The sequence below is a fragment of the Cuculus canorus genome, chromosome 2, assembly GCF_017976375.1.
Source record: "Cuculus canorus isolate bCucCan1 chromosome 2, bCucCan1.pri, whole genome shotgun sequence".
NCBI classification, from domain to species: domain Eukaryota; kingdom Metazoa; phylum Chordata; class Aves; order Cuculiformes; family Cuculidae; genus Cuculus; species Cuculus canorus.
In genome coordinates this window covers 73,254,639-73,271,939 of record NC_071402.1, presented here as the reverse complement: position 1 = coordinate 73,271,939, position 17,301 = coordinate 73,254,639, and the positions used below count along the sequence as shown (strand labels likewise).

The 17,301-nt window shown below is 43.1% G+C and overlaps 1 protein-coding gene across 10 annotated transcripts in view; it reads right to left on the bottom strand.

The window, feature by feature from the left end:
- COBL (cordon-bleu WH2 repeat protein) overlaps window positions 1-17,301 on the bottom strand; it is a 212,933-nt gene that overhangs the window by 164,694 nt on the left and 30,938 nt on the right. For 3 of the 10 annotated variants that reach the window (XM_054058703.1, XM_054058704.1, XM_054058705.1), the window contains exon 1: window positions 1,263-1,612. The exons of 2 other annotated variants lie outside the window; for them this stretch is intronic. In XM_054058703.1, coding sequence (XP_053914678.1) covers window positions 1,263-1,486 — 224 coding nt within the window. In that variant the 5' untranslated portion in view covers window positions 1,487-1,612. Of the gene's footprint in view, window positions 1-1,194; window positions 1,613-17,301 lie in introns of those variants that run through there. 5 more of the 10 variants (XM_054058709.1, XM_054058706.1, XM_054058707.1 and 2 more) reach the window with 3 other exon arrangements.

Sequence of the window (17,301 nt, the reverse complement as noted above, 5' to 3'; positions counted from 1 at the left end):
ATCAGCAAGCTTATCATGCTCTGCAAGTCAAAGAAACACCGCACACACCCCGTTCCATTACTGCAGCACTAGCAATAGAATCTTTTCTTCACCCACTGCTCCCTGTTCTACGTTCCAAATTAGGCACTACAAAACTTCCTATCAAACGCAGAAACTTGGGAAATGAATCCTAACAAAACTACTTTAGCCCAGCAGCACGAACTTCAAAGCCATCTTCTATTTAGCTGAAAATTAAATTATGACACAAACTTTAGAACTAAAAATAAAAAAGGCTGCCGAAGCAATCACAGCTTCGTTCGCTCCGTGCAGTCAGTGTGAAGTAGAGCAGTAAATCGCAGCGAGCAGACAGCACAGCTCCTAAAAACTTGCTCAGCTTCTGCTTCGACGAAAGAGATCACTTAGGACTTCATCTTGCTGCTCGTTTAATTAAGGGACTAATGAATTCACTGCTGGCACATTCTGCACTTGTTTTCTCCTCCGGAGAAGCCCCGAATCCACCTGTGCTTAGCAGCGGGGCTGACCGCAGCTTATCGCTCCTCCTGCCAGAGCCGTGCGGGTCTCCCAGGGCAGGAGGCACCGGGGTAGCGGCCCCCACCGACCCCCGACAGCTCTGGGCGCCGTTTAATTTGAGGTTGGCATCGTTTCCCCTCGCACTGCCGCGGCTGAGCCGTAGGGCTGAGGGACCTCAATCAGAGCCTTCCGAAAGGCTTTTGGCAGCGGCAGAGCGGGGGGACCCGAGCCCTCTTCACCGGGATTTCGGGAAAGCATAATGTGCCATTACATAAGCCACGTTCGGAAAGAGGAAGCGCCTTTTATCTATGGGCTTTCATAAAAGATTAGCTTAAAAGGTCACGACCGAACAGGCTGTTTTTTTGAGGAGGAATGAAGCGTTCTTTTTACCAATTAAAAAAAAAAAAAAAAAAGGAAACCAGGAAGCTATACCGCGCTCTGCGAGTCAAAGGAACACCGCACACAGAGGTTTCTACAGCGGTAGCAATCGAATCTTTTCTTCTCCCTGTTCTACCTCCCAAGTCAGGCGCTCCAAGGCTCCAACGTGAGACGCTCGGGAAGAAGTTGGCGAGGGGCGAACTCAACCCCAATCTCTCCAACCAAGCCCTGCAGACGGAAGGCGGCGAGTCGCGACGCCCCTTCCAAAGGGAAACGGCGAAGCAGGCACCTTTCCCCCCTCCTGACCTTTCTTCCCCCTCTCTCTTCCCCGGGAGAGGGGCAGGAGCGGCAGCGGGACCGCCCGGAGCGCTTACCCGCTGGGCGGCTTGCTGGCCCCGGGGCGCACCAGCGCCTCCATGCCCGGTGCCCCCTCGCTCCTCGCGGGACGGTCGCGGTTCCGCGGCGAAGGGGATGGAGAACAGCGAGAGCTGGCTTCACCCCCGCTGCCAGCCGGGCGGGGATGCCCTGCCGAGGCGGGGCCGGGCAGCCCCGGGGTGCGGAGCCGGCGGGGGCGGGGACGCCGCCAGCCCGGTCGCATGTGACCGGCGGGGGCGAAGGCGGAGGAGGCGGTGGCTCTGGCGGTCACGGCGGGGGAGGAGAGGGCAAGCGCACCTGCTCCTGCACCTCCTACGCCTCCTACACCCGAAATGCCGGCGAATAAACTCTCCAAGAGTCGTGCGGAGTTTTAGGGAGCAAGCTTTCATCAGGCTTGGGCAACAGGAGGGAGTGATCTCCATCCATCATATGGAGCGAGACAGCGGCTGGGACAGAATGTATTTGCCGTTTACATGCGTATTATGTATGTTTTCCCAGAAAACGTACACGTGTTCTGTTACTCTCCAAGGATTAATTTTAATTTTACTGTAAACTTCACAACAGTCAAAACTCTTGCTAATTTGGAGCTGGCTCCAGCACCTGCCTGACTTTGCCTTTGAGAGAGGGAGAGACTCCAAACAGAGCTGATTACAGCAGAAGAGGCATCTGTTTAGCACAGATCATACTGCACACAAGATGTTATCATCCTCAAAGAATGAATAATATCTGAAAAAAAAAATTAAAGTAAACGTGATCTCAGAGGGACAGTCTGTCTAATGTTCAAAAACCACAATTACAAAATTTTACTTTAGCTTAAATAAAAAATATTCCACTTTTTATAATAATAACTACTTGCGTCGCCTCTTTTGTCATAAACTTGGCAAAACCAAAGCTTGCCCACCAGCTGTCCCTGGAGGCTCAGCCCCACGGGGAATGAAGGCTTTCCATGAGCCTCACGCCCTGCCCAGCACCTAACATTGCCGCATATAAGGCTTGGCTTCCCTTGGCCTTTATTTATAAGTGTTCTTATTTTCTTAGAGGCAGTGCAAACAACTCTTGAAATCAGTAGCAACTTTAGTTAAGAGGGGCTGGAGAGTGGTGATAGTGCGTGCACGGCAAGGCAGGCCTCTCCTAGGATGTATCAGCCCCGTGGTGGGAGCTCAGCATGGGGAAGGCAGCGCAGAGCCCCCTGCACTCTCAGCCTCGCACCCTGAGCGCTGTGAAGGGCTGCTGGCACAGCCTTCAGCAACACAGGTGGAATGCTAAAATCTCAGTGTGCTGTTTCAGGAATATGCTCCTCACACCATTTTACACCAGGAGAGCAACTGTTAGGTTTGCATGTGAAAGGAGAACCAAGCTGGAGGCTGGAGAGCTTGGCTTATATTACTGCAACATGTGCCTGCTCTTTCGTGTGCCCGGCTTTGGGCACTCTGGCCTCTCCTGGACATTTCAGGAGTTCTCTGCTCCCTCCAACCCTCTCTGTTTGCCTCACCTTGCTTTCTCAGACATGGATCAGGAGACAGGAGTGAGCAGGTTGAGTAAAGTGGTGGTGAGAAAATCGGGCAAAGGACTGCAAGGAGAAAGGGAGATTGCTGCATGACATGCCTTTTCACCTGGCTGCCTTGGCAACATTCCCACAGGTCCCATTTAATGGCCACCTGTTTTCCCAGCCCTTCTCTCCTGTCAGTCTTGAGCTCCTGCATATTCTTCCCACCAGAAAGTTTCTTGCCCAGTTCAGTGACCAGAGTAAATGCAATCAACTCCTCTAGCCCCACAAGCGTTTCTTCCTCAGCAAGCAAAACTTGGCAATTCTGGGTCAGAAGCTGCATGCAAGTGATGGCATTGTTGTCTGCAAGAAGCTCCCATCCCAGGTAGATTATAAATGTTTGGAAATATTCAGACATAGGATTAATTTGCCAGTAACAGAAAGGAAAAGACACATTCGTCTTTCCCATACTATATGAATGGAAGATTACTGTAAACACCTTTGTCTTGTATCAAGGCTTTTGCATTATGACCAAAATACATATTTCTGTACATTTACCCCAATGTATGACAGAAGACTTATTGTAGTATAGTCATCCTTCATTTTGTCTTCTCTCGTTTTGACAGCCTGAGGCCACCCCTCAATTCCCATCTCGCCAGCAGAGAATTAAGAATGCTACTTTCTGCAGAAAAGGGATGGTTTGTGGTTAAGATAGCGTAGTGACACTGCGTGGCTGGATTATTTTGCATCCCTGAAATACACAGATGGGCTAAAGACAATGGAGGCAGGCATCTGGCTGTCCTAGCCGTAGGTAGAGAAACAAATACATGAATTTGGAGAAGCAAAAGTTTGATTTCTAATTTCCCTGTTATCATGGGTAGGAGTTGACTGAGTCAACACAGTTCAGTAATTACCACAGCCATCTGAGCAACATGCCATGGTAATGAGCTGTATGCGTGTTCCTAATTTGCACCCTTATGAAAATAAATAGGCCAGCTTGTGTACTTTAGTTTGGACGTGGATTGGTTCAGAGTCTGCACACTGTCAGTTACCATAGGTCCTGGAATGAATGGTCATCTATTAAATCACAGGAATTTGATTCATAGCTCTGTTCATCATCTATTCAGTCATTTTTCATCTCCATTTTTTACTCCTAAATCTAAGTGAACTCTTTCTTATCCTTAAACAGATGCTAAAGCTGCATGGGCACAAAAGCACTACAAAACTCTCCAAGGCTTCCTGTTTTCATCATTAGCAAACTGCACTGCTCCAGTTATTTAAAGAACCTGAACAAACTTCCCTTGCTTCAGCTCTAACTTTTACTCTACCGTGATACCCCCAAGTGGAGCTGTAAAGCATGAAACAATGGAAGAGTATTTGTTTATTATGTTCACTTCATTTTGTATAGCACAGAAAAAGAGTGAAAGCTTAGTAATCACAAAATCATCATTTTAATGCATCTCCAGAGCTCTAGGAGAAGCAGCAACAACTGACAACAGCCCCAGTTCTTCAGTCCTGTTTAGCTGATGGAAAAGCCAAGTGAAATGCAGGGAGCGTGCTCCACAGTAACACAAGGGAATCTGCCTTTCTCCACGCCCCTTGGCACAGGGCCTGGCTCTCCAAAAAGGGCAAAGCGACATTTCCAGTGTGCATTGTAATCCCAACATTTGGGGTGCTATGCTGGATTTTTAGTTGAAGGGCATTAGTTTGGAGAGGGGATGCATGAGTATTTGCCAATCTCAGAAAAGGTCTGTGAGACTGAGAATGTTCAGTCCCCACCCCCACCCCCCCAACTCAGGACTGGCTTTTTAACCCTTTCTTTTCTGTATAGCTTCACCTCCTTGTAGATGGACCTTCTCAATATATTTTCTAAGAAAATTAACTCATTTAAATGACAAAAGCCTTGCTGTAAAATAGTTTAGTCCTTTGAAAATAAATTAATCACCAGTGCAATTTTGCATTTCTGCTTTTATTTCAAAACATTATTCCTATTTTTCCCAAGTTTTACTGCCAGCTGTATTAATGAATCAGACCTTTAAGACTACATTTTTTCTTCTGCTAAAACTGGCCTGCGATGTTTCAGGAGTTTGAGTTTACAGAATAAACTTAGCTGAACACATAAGGAATCTAGTAAGACAAGTCTAATACCCAAGAATTTGTTTCTGTTGTAATAAAAAGAGGTTAAAATTAGCTCAGAATTAGCTAATATGCACCATTTAACTAAACCTTTTCTCAAGTTTAGCACATTTCTCTTCCTCTGATTCAGGTATTTGAGGACCTGGAATTAGAAACTAAGTTTGAGTTTAAAAACCAAGGCAAAATACATCAAACCTGAATTTGTAGCAGGAAAAGATTGTGAATAGGAGTTAGTTAATGTGGTTAGGTTTGGTTAAATGGAAACACACATTTTTAACCACATAAATCCCTTTCCCATTCTAAGCGATCTAGAAATTGCCTTAGTCCCTGTAGACAAGATTTACTGTACAATTGCAAAATTCCTGGCTATGTAATTATAGCAATCAGAGCTGTGTTGCCTCAAGCTCACAAAATTATTTTGTTTTGCTATCCACAGGAAAAAAAAATAAAGAAAAGAGAAATTAGATTTTCAGTGTTTGTTAGATGATTCCCTTGAGTCTCAGAGCCACTCTTCAGAAAGCTGTTCTGGAATTTAGCCCTACAGGTCCTATTGGTTTTATTATGAATCTGAAATAACCGAGCAAATTATGTCAATTTTAGAGGAACTTGTCAAAATAACTAATAAAAATGATGAGCAATTTTGAACAAATGTCAAGTCACTGCTGGTTCATGCAAGACTGACATAATGTTATCAAATACCACCGAAGTGGCTGAATTTGCTTTAGAAAGGCACCATGACTTAATGAGTGGGGCACTCAAGGGGGAACAAGGATATTGTGCTTGTCTCTGCCCATAGTCATATAGCAAATCACTGACAAGTGTCTGGTGCATTTTTTGTTTCTCTTACTTATCTTGTGTCGTGCTGAGGAGCCTCCATTGTGACTCAGTGCCAAACTGCGCTTATACAGCATCTAGAACAGAGCAAAGACAGTTCCTGCCCTGGACAACCTGGGGTTTTTCGAATAGCAATTTCAGTTTTCTTCATAGATTTAGAGACATACATATAAGAAGTCTGTGATGTCAATTGAAGTTCCAAGGAAAGAACCAAAAAAGATACTAATCATCCAAAAACATGACAAAGAAGTCATCTGAAAGAGGAGGTGGATATGGATGCAGGTCTATGTGGCTTCATCTGAGACTGTTTATATTATTTCTGAGTTATCAGGTAATTAACTCACATGTATGTAAAAATACTGAAGCTTGCCCGTTGTCTTGTTACCTCTCAAACTGTTTGGTTCTGAAAGACAGATCCCTTCAGAGATTCTCATCTCCCAAAACTTACTGAAGTCAATGGAGAATTTAGAAGATATTTGGCCTTAAGATATCTAGAAAAAGGAACTGGGAGTATGATGGAGAAAGCAAGAAACTCTTTCGCAGCCTTCACATGGAAAAGGCTGTTGAGGAAACCTCAGTGTGGTCTGGAAAGTGACGAGGTGGAGAGAAGGATGGTGCAGCATGGCAGACTAGCAGGCACATGATGCAGTGCTAGCCCAGGGCTGATGCTCGGGACCTGCAGGGCAGATCAAGTGCTGTCACGACAGGTAAAAATATTTGGAAAAGGGAGGGTCATTTTGCCTCGGAGAGCATTTCAGAGCATGCATGCGGGGCAGGGAACATTTATGAACAGAGATGGTGAAACAGTTTTAAACTGCAATGTAAGTAGAGTAAGAGGCGTTTCTGGGAATGACACAGCCATCAGAAAATTAAAACTGAGTTATTTTAAATGTGGCTAAAAGTGGGCATGGCAGACATCAGCATAACACAGGCTAAAGCTATGTCTCTGTAATATGATGACATAGTCCTGAATCTAAGAACTATAGACCTTTTGGGGATTTTCTTTTGAAAGCTGGGTATTGATTACATGATTTTTGTTTTTCTTGCTCTTCCTCCCCTCTCCGCCCCCCGTTTAATAGTCTTTTTAATAGACTGTTTCTTTTCCCTAACAATTCATTCTATGTATTTTGGAAAAGTAGCCTTCTATTTCTTCCCTTTTCTACTATTCCTCTTATGGGAACTCTTTGCAGGATTTAAAACCTCAGGCCTAGACTGCAATTAAGCTGACAGTAATAAAAGAATATATACCTGGACAGGATATTGGCCTTTCCTGCTGGGTCAGAGCTCGTGTTCTTGGGCTAAGCTGTGGCAAGAACTTTCCTGGGCAAGATGCTAATATAAGATGCTTCCCCATATCAGTGTGTTGCATGGGTCATACCTGTCTGAGAACGGTGACAGAGAAGACTATACTATTATCCAGGGAAAATGTAAAATTAGTCTCTAAGACCGTTTGATATTATGTAACTGACAAAAAAATATTGGGCACTCTTGACCAGCTTACCAACCAAATTTGAATCAAAATATCAGCTAATACATGTAAATGCATATTCACTGTGCTGAGCTGTGTCATCCCACTCAGTGTGCTGGTCAGGGTGACCCAGCTACAGCCATTCCTCACTGTGAGGTTTTTACTCTTTGCCAAGCTAAGGAAAGCCTGAGGTTGTCAAAGCAACATTTTAGAGAAGCAACTCACTTCTTCCCAGATGCTGGTCCCACTAAAACTCCCTTCATTCTTACCTCTTTCTGTAAGGAAATCATGTTGTGCTATGCTTAAAATTGTCCTCTGTCTCTTAAGTATTTTTGTGGAAGAGGAGTAAACCAGAACCCCTTAGCACAGCAGAACTAGCAAAAAGGGAAACTTATGTGTAAATAACTTTCCACAGATCTGAAACCAATTTGTTTAGAAATGATGTGAAGTAATAGCAGAGTACTTTACTTTGGCATGGTACTTTTCGAGTCATTTGAGTACAGACAGGCCAGGCTTTTGTAAAAGTAGGACTGACAAGGAGATGGCAGTAAAGACACTCCCTGCATGGTCTAGTGCAACAACAAAGAACAGAGAAAGCTCGGTCTCTCTGTAAGCTGTAGATATGGCACCTTCCCAGTTTTCGTTATGCAGCACACAGCGTACACACCACCACATAGCCCCAACACTGCAACCCACCTGTGCCTCTCCTATGCATTGTAGCCCAGCTCTCATACCAGCATACACGCTTGGCGCTGCAAGCGATGGCAGTGAGGAGAGCCTGCCGCTGTGTAACACTAGCTTTCGTGGGGGGCTTCAGCAACTAACTGCTGAAGTTACTCTTTAAGTTAATCCCCGCAGTGACCAGATGACCCTAGAAAACAATTCTCAAGTGAACTATGTCCGTACTGAACACTCAATACCAGGATTTCTATTTCAAAAGGCTATTTCTATTTTCATGTATAGATAATATGGCCAAGCTATAATCAGAATAGTTATATTCACTTTAAGTCCTCTCTATAAATATTTAACAGTGTATGAGATAAGCTTTATTTACAACATCCACAACTATCTGTTACCTCACAGGCTAGGTTAAACTTCTACCACTTTTAAATAGCTTTTTTTTTTCAGTACAGTCTTTCACTGAGATTTAGAAAGCTTCCACGGTTAGGAAGTAATGCTATCTCAAAGTTTCATTTTCAATTTTTGGGATGTATAAAAAACAACATTGATTTTACAGAATTTCATAGTTACTTATGTAATTTTCATTTCACACTTGCATCATCCCACGCACCTTTCAGTTACTACTCCTGGTTGATAGCAACACAAATGAAAACAGAGTTTGGTTCTGTATTTAAATCAGAACTAATGCATTACAGATAAAGACAAATATATTTGTACTTCTGAAAGAATAGAAAAGTACCAAGCTTAGTGCTGCCGCTCTTTCTATTGAATTACTTAATTCCTGATTGCTTTAGTTGAGTGTCAACACCTCAAAGCACGCAAATATTTATATGCATGTAAAAGTTCACCAGTATTACACTTATATTCCTTAATTCTTTACGAAAAATAAGACCCTTTGACAAACCATATAATCTCTAGAATGCTCTGTAAACTGAACAGGGACTTGAGTAGCTGCGTGCTGTTAAATTGCTACATGCACCCTCAAAGGCCTGCCTTTTTTTCATTCCTACACCAAACATAGACCTCATGAACCTGCTGAAATCACTGAATTACATTAATATGAGACTCGTACATCTGAACAGTAGAGCTTTAATGAATGCTATTGTCAGCAAAGTGTGTGAAGAAGGCAGATGAACTCTGAAGACTGATGTACGTAAAGCCTTATATATAATTCAGACACAGGTTACAATTGTGAGGAGGTAAATAATAAAAAAATAATAAATAAAAAAACTTACCTTAAGGAGTTTTCTCTGGGCATATTTGGATTGATACCACGTACAATAGAATATTTATAGCCACCATCATGTCATGACGTGATCGGTGGTGGAGAGGGTGGTTTCCCCATCACCCGCCCCTCTAAGGCCAGCAAAGATTTCTTACTTCTCCCTTCATACAGTTCAGAAACTTTCCACCTTGATATCAAGAAGTCACAGGACTAATACTTTTCATTCTTTTTGCTGACATACCTTGAGACCAGTCCTGCTGCTTAGCTCTTTTTCTAGAAGACACAGGTTAGCTGAGTATGGCAAATGAAGAGGAAGGTGGGTCTTCCAAATATGTCTGGAGGTACTAATTTCGGAGAACTTGGGCTGAGATGAACTACACAGTTGATTCACTACCATGTCATTGGACAAATGCAGTCACGCAAAGACAAGACAGGGTAATACCACTCTCTTTAGAAAGGATTGCAATCACCTTCTATACCCAGCACCTGTAAGCAACACATAATTAGAAACAAGAAAAACTCTCCTTGAATTAACAAAGAAGAGATTGGATAAACTGGCCAGCAAAGAGCGGTGGTGGAAATATGAATTATCTGGAGAACATGACTAGCCTGATCCAAAGCCTGCCGATATTAATGAGACGTTTTCTACTGGCTCCAACTGTTATTTCCGAATCTTTCACATCACTTGACAACATGGGCAGTGAAGACTGGGTGTTTTACAGAACCCTTCTTCTCTCATTTCCTCCCTTCTTCCTCTTGAATATGAGGATAATCGCATCTTGATCCTACCTCCAGCCACTTGTAGCTACACGAACCTTCACAGGAACCTGCTGTTTACTGGCCTCTAAAGGACAACATGAAGGTAGAAAGTCCCTAACGTGCTTTAAATGCCTCACACATTAAATAAGCTGACTGATAAACCTTTGGAACCTTTTTATTTCTCTGTCTTCTCCTAGCTTGCCAGCTCTTCTCACCCTGCAATCTTAGGGGCGGTATATAAATTATGACATAATTAAAATGAAACAACACTCCCTTTCTTCAGGTGAGTCATCTGCAGGTATCCAGGAAATGTACAGTGTGAAAATTAGCCCTGGTTCAGGGCATTAAGAATAGAGTAGCTCCTTTGGAAAAATAAGTATGCAGCACTTATAAACACTGAAAACTTATTTCCTACTGTTCACAGTCTCAGACTGGAATAACCAGATTACAAAGCTTCCTGTGAATTTGCTACGTGGGGTGGTGTACTGCTGTGTGGCTTCAAGGACAGCCCAGAAAGCAAATTGTGATGCAAAGGGCTGCACTTGGTTTCTATTCTGCGTCAATGGCAAGAGCTCTCCCCGCAGCAGTGGGTGTCTGGCACAGCGCTCATTGCCCGGCCTGTTGGCACAACTCCATTTTCCAGCGGAGCAGGCTGTGAGCCAAAGCCCCACCTTTTCTCCACCTTCTCCTCTCTCAGCATAGATGACAAGGGAGGAAAACAATAATCCTGCAGAGACCAGTCTTTTCTCACAATGAAAGTATCAATCGCAGAAAAGCCTTACTAGCCGCAAAGGGTCTAGAATATAAATCACAATCTCTTTAGTAAATAGGTACATCTGTAGAGATTTAAAGGAATACATTAGTGTATTTGGTTTTTATACTCATTCATAATCTGATGAAATATTAAAGGAACACAGAGATCGCAGAATCACAAAATCACCAGGTTGGAAAGGACCCACTGGATCATCGAGTCCAACCATTCCTAACACTCCCTAAACCATGTCCCCAAGCACTTCATCCACCTGTTCCTTAAACACCTCCAGGGAAGGCGACTCGACCACCTCTCTGATTTACCCCCCTGATTTTCCTATAATTTTTCCTTTTACTGGAAGATGACAAATGAAGGTGTAAGTTCTCCTAAAATGCATTAGATTAACACCTACAATAACTATGGAAGTGTTTTCACAGCATTGGATGGTGTTTTAAATCTTAAGTGCCACAAAAGCCACATTTCACACAGAATCACCAGGTTGGAAAGGACCCACTGGATCATCGAGTCCGACCATTTGATTTAGTGATTACTACTGAACCAAAATGCACATGGAAACCTTTGCAAACTTTCACTCAAAATAGATTTTGAAACATGTCTACAGCTTCTGAGGGAAAATTAAGTCAGAGTGTGATATTTTAGTTGTTCATGTGCACCTTGCATTTAAAATGACACACCACCCTAGTGGTTATGAAGAGTTAGACCCTGTAGGTGTGCGCAAGAATAACCAGCTGTGGGTCTTGCAGCAACCTCTGTGGCCTAAGTCATCACTTCTGTGAAGGTTTCTCAGGGTGCTTGATATAAGCAGCCCTCTACTTGTCCTTGCTCTTGCACATGCAGAAGATAACCTCAAGTCCTGCCCTGATGCAGGAGCATAGTAAGCTCCTGCCTGCAAACATTTGTACATGTCACAAACTGAAGGTTTCCATGCCCTCCCCCACTGCAGCCTTGGCTCGCTGCTGCCGAAACCCTTCTCTATCGGTTTGCCCAATCCCAGCTGAACCATTGCCAAGCTCACAGTGTGCCTTAAACAATGGGTGGGCATCCAGTGCGCTGTCACTCCTATGCAGGGCTAACTTTCCCCTTCTGTGAGATTTTAATGTCACAGCGTAGAATATTTGTGCCGCTTGAGTTGTGGCATTTTTAACCCTTTGGAAAAGAATGACATTTGCAAGAGTGTCACTGCAAATCCATAGTACCTTGCCAGCATGTTTTTAATTTTAAGGTGGCTCCTCAGAAAATTATAAAGTATGGTTCTTTTATACATTAAAATTGCATTTCCAAACTGCTATTTAATACAGATCTTGAAAATCATGTGTGTTACCTTACTGCTTTATGACTATCTCGTTCCTTCCTGATGAATAAAGACTAAGCAGGGCTAATATGGAATTTTCAGATGGGTGTGACACAGGCTGTAAAATACATATATTTATGCATGCGTATATAATTTTATAGTTCTAGAGTTGGGTTTTTTGTTTATTTGATAGGTTTTTTTGCCTACCGACATGTTAGAAGCTCCAGATACCCATGGCTTCTCCTGAGACCCAATCTGGAGTACCACATACAAGTATGGAGCCCTCAACAAGAGAAAGACATGGACCTGTTGGATCAGGTCCAGAAGAGGGCCACAAAAATGGACAGAGGGCTGCAACACTTTCACTGTGAGGAAAGGCTGGAGAATTTGTGTTGTTCAGCCTGGAAAAGAGGAAGCTCTGGGGAAACCTTAATGTGGCTTTCCAATATTTAAAGATGAGGACAGACTTTTTATCGGGGCCTGTAGTGATAACGCAAGGGACAACTCTTTTAAACTGTCAGGGGTAGATGTAGATTTAGATTTAGCATAAGGAAGAAATTCTTTATAATGAGAATGGTGAGGCACTGGGACAGGTTGCCCCATCCATGGAGGTATGTTCAAGGCCAGGCTGGATGAGGTTTTGGGCAAGCTGACCCACTGGAAAGTTTCCCGGCCTGTGGCATGGGTGTTGGAACTAGATGATCTCTAAGGTCCCTTCCAACCCCAGACACTCTATGGTTCTTGAGTGCTTAAGTGAGGATTTGGGTATCTGTGTTAGTGCACACAATTCAGAATATCAGATTCATCATTGGCAAACTGAGGGCATTTAAGATCAACTCATAACTGAATTCCGGGACTCAGATCCCTTATTCCCAAATGGAGGCTTTTCATGGGAAACAGAGTAGAGTCCAACAGCAGAACCAACGAAATAGATAGGAACTCCTCCGTCATGTAGATTTTATCATAGAAGCTCTAATTGAAATCAGTGTTTATGCAGCGGGCTGGTAAGCAACAGTACCATCAAAAATCAGGCTGTAGAAAACCGAGGGAAGGAAATTTCAATGGGCATGATTTCTTCAGAAGCCTTGTGACAACGTGTAACAAGAAAATGGCCAATGAAAGTCTTCATAACATTTCAGTTACTCAGTTAAGGCTTGGAAAGGACTAATGATTGAGAAAGGGAATAGGGGAATCTGCAGGAAAACAAAACAAAACAACAAAAATTCCCCAAGGTCTTATTGCAAAATTAGTCTTTAAAACATTCATATCCATCACCTCTCCACTGGGAGGCCTGTCTCTGCTCCCTGGGGACATGGGGCCAATTGTCCCCATAAACAGCTCTGGGAGGAGGGGCAAACTCCTTTCCCAAGGCAGCGAAGCAAGTAGGGTATCACTGCCTCCTGGAAAAGAGAACAAACTAGTTTCATTTTAATCATGATATCTGCATTTGTAATCCCCAGCTACCTTCTAAGCACAGCTGAACAGCTTTTACTTTTTACTTCAAATAGGAACGAAATGCATGGGTATGAAGAGGACGCTCCAGGGAGGCGGAGGATGAAACATCCTGCTAACACTATCATTAAAGCGAAGCTCCAGCAGGAAGCTGAAGGGCTACTCTGGGTAGATTTGCTATTGGAGCTTCAGTTTTGATGAGAGAAAATAAGCAAAAGGTTTTTGAATTCCTGCACTCATAGCTGCTTTGATGAGCTGGAGCTGCCAGGCTGAACCTACCAGCAGTCACAGGTTTCACCTGTCATGTCAGCAGGACAAGAATTTCATCTGCTTGCAAAGGACTTGTATTTTTGTCTCTTGTATGCACAGGCACCCTATGTTTTAAAAAAAAAAAATAAAGGAAAAACACCTCGAGAGCAAATGATCTTTAACTCAGTCCCTTTGAGTCCTGAATCTGATGTTTGGGCCCAAAAATCGAAGAACCACCTCCCTCCCAGACACCTCTGAAGCGCAGCAGGGAAGGAAGCCCCACCAGAGAAGTGTTCTTTTGCATCCAGTCAGATGAGGGGGAAGCAAAAATTAAAGCCCTAATAGACATGCCCTAAATGGTATTTGTACATTGTGTTACTACACTGAGAGGCACTGCCTCTCAGTGAAAAGGAGTTAACAAACTAGGGAAAAGTTTGCAGCTATAACAATAATATTTATAGTTTAGTAATTTATTTGTAGCATTGTGAAATGTATCTGGGTAAATGGCTATCCCAGCCTAAGGCAATAACTAATATCCAGCAGCAAGGATAGCAGCTATATTTAGCTGGCTGGGGAACAGTGGGGAGAGAGTCGCACAAGAGTTTGTGTTGCAGGCTTTAACAAGCATAGGAGGCATAAAAAACAATTTCCATGCCTCCTGGAAAGTCTGTGTCCAGTTCCCCATTCAGTTCAGTTCAGCTGATGCCTGTGGATCGTTCTCAACATTAAATAGCTGTAGGAGAAGTCCTGAAGCCTGTTAGCTGGGTGCAGAAGTTCCTACATGGCTATGCTGGGTTGGAAGCAGCCCACCGAGAGGAAAGGGGCTCTCAGCAGAGCTGCCAGGGCTGGCGGAGATGGAGCAGCTGTCACAGCATTGCTTTACATGGTAGTTTATCACTCAACAAATCTTAGCTTTCACTTACTGCAGATGATGCAAAAATGACTAGCCTAGAGATTACTTCCTTAGAGGAAAAGCATATGAACTGTTGTAGTTAAAGAATAACTATAACAGTCAGTTACTATCACTCTGTTTATCTACCTGGTGATATTTTTGTTCTCTCTTAGGAAAAAAAACAAACCAAAACAAACCAAAACAAAACATAACGCTTGATGTTAACTACTTGATTTATGCTTACCAATAGGAAAAATTAGCTAGTTCAGTATGGTATTCCCAGTTGCCCAGGTGTGACCTCAAGCGACTGCTTCCAGAGACACTCCCTTCGATTTGAACCCAGACTTTGTTGGTCCCAGTCATGTCCTGGCAGGAGGGCTACTTCTTAACAAAAGGAGCAGTGTTTCAATGAAATGACTGCACTCTTCTTTTTCCAGAGAATTCCCACTACCACTGGTATGTAGAATGGAGAATATGTAGTCTGAGGATATACTAGGGCAGTGTAGTCTACCTTGTTAATTAGAAAAGGAAGCAAAAAAGGAGATTCTAGTAAGGAAAAAGGACAATGTATTAAAATTACTAAATTCTATCCCAGACTCCAACAGACTTCTTGGCTCTGAACAATTTTGAATAATACTGAATACATGGGATGAAACTTAATTTAGACTGCAGTTTCATAGTCACTTCAAGCTAATCTAAGTTGGCATCGTTTATGAAAGAAGCAGCGTTGCCTGCCTGTCTGTCTCCAGTAAAGCTATTCCCTCTTTTTCCCTCCTCTTTTTCCTCCCCCTGTACGCACAGAGCATCTTTATTTATCTCTGCATGGCACACAGTGGGGCAGGTGGTGTGCCCAGAGGGACAACCTTGCTGTTGTCAAGCGTGCTTACTTGCCTTTCTGTTCCCCTTTCCAGGTTACAGCCATCCTAATAACAACAGGGGGGAAAAAAACCCAAAACCCATAAGGAACAGAGGAGGGTTATGTTAATTCAGGTAGGTTTTCCAGTTTGGTTTGGAGTGGGGTTGGAGGGCAGCGCAGTGACGCCTTCAAGCATTCTGACAATACAGCAACACACTGTGAAACAGGGGAAAAGTTAAGACATTTGGACTTGAAATGCCCTGGAATCAGCACCACTTCCAGCATTTGCTAACTTAAAGTTGTATGCTATTGCTTTGTAACATATTAACTTCTGGAGTTCATAGCCTGTCAACCCTGGTCCGCTGGTGAATTGTCCAAATATGAGCAAGCAAAATAGTATCTGTTGCAGCTATGGATGAAAAAGGGTGATTTTTTCATATATATGTATTTTAAAATCATTTGGCCCATTAAGATATTGACACCCTTCCACCTCTGTGTTCATCTTTGGACTCTATAATGGGACATTGGCCTGAATTAATGTTTTGGATTCGTTAATCTTATGTCAGGGAACCCAAGGTGAACTCGGCAAACATAGGCAAAGTACACGCCCTTGTGCATGCACCTAATTCTACTTTCCCTGAAGTTTATATGTATTTTCATGATTTATTTCAGTGCAGCCTCAATTTCACAGGTGAACATCAATGTTTTTTTTAAGGTAATTGCAATGACAAAATATGACTGAAATACAGCAGCCTCATATATTTAGGATACTTAAAAACAAAGGAATGGTGAATAACGAGTCCCCTGGGATCATTTCTGAGGACACATGCTCATTTTGCAGGAGGTGTTCTTGCATTGTGGTGTTTTCCTACATTAGAAGAGTTTTATTGAGATCTGCTGTTCACTGCCAGAGATGCGAAGGGTTCCCATATAAACAAGGTCTGTTTACAGATATCTTCTCAGTAGCGGCACACTGTTGTTAAACATTAATTCTTAGGAATGTGTAAGTTATGCAACATTTCATGTGCTATTTGAATCTGTTAGCAATTTGTAAGGGCTCTTTCAGTAATTTAGGATCAAAGCATAGGTTTGGGGAAGAAAAGTTTCCAACACAAAACATAGGAATACACACATTAAAGAGTAAATGCGGTTTCATTTTATGTAAAGGTGTCCTGAAGTTTGTGTTACAACCATTGAATTATTAGAAGAAGAGCAAAAAAGACCTTGACAGTCAGTCACAATTGATTTATTTGCATTCTGCTAATGGAGGAGAGTAGACATACAAGGGGTAAAAGAAATTTGGCAAAAAAAGGCTAGGGAAATAATGTAAAGATTTGGGACCATTCTGGGGAGACAAGTGTGGTATTATAATGCAAGGTTCTTGATGAGACTTGTGATAAGCCAGAGGACTCTGCTCCACCTATTGGTGGAGAGGAAAAATAGAAGTTCCCCTTAGAGAACTGAAGAGCATGAACAACCATGTTTGATGGTCTCTCGGGGAATGTGCAGCAATAATTAAGTATGAGCTGAGGGGGGTTATCTCTTTGGAGAAGAGAAAGTGAATTAGAAACGCTGAGAGACTCAAGCAGGAAAAAGAGGACTTACCTTCTTGGCAGCAAACAACCCTGCCTGGCCCACAGTTACAGCTTCAGAGAGATGCTCAGACCAGTGCACCTCGCTGTCCAAATCACTCACAGAGTTTGGGCAGTGGACTTTAGGGTGGGGGCAATAGTGTGGTTTGGTCCACGTCTGCTCCTTTGGAGTGCATTGGCTGTTGGCTGTGAAGTGAGCCCACCAGACTGTCAGTCATGTATCCTCACAATTGCTAGAGAATGGGACTTACTGTTTGCTGTTCCCTGGTGAGTCCTGCTTTTTGTTTAACCCCAGGTTGGTAGACACTAAGAAAAACTTTCAGCTTGCAGAGTCTTTGGCTGCAT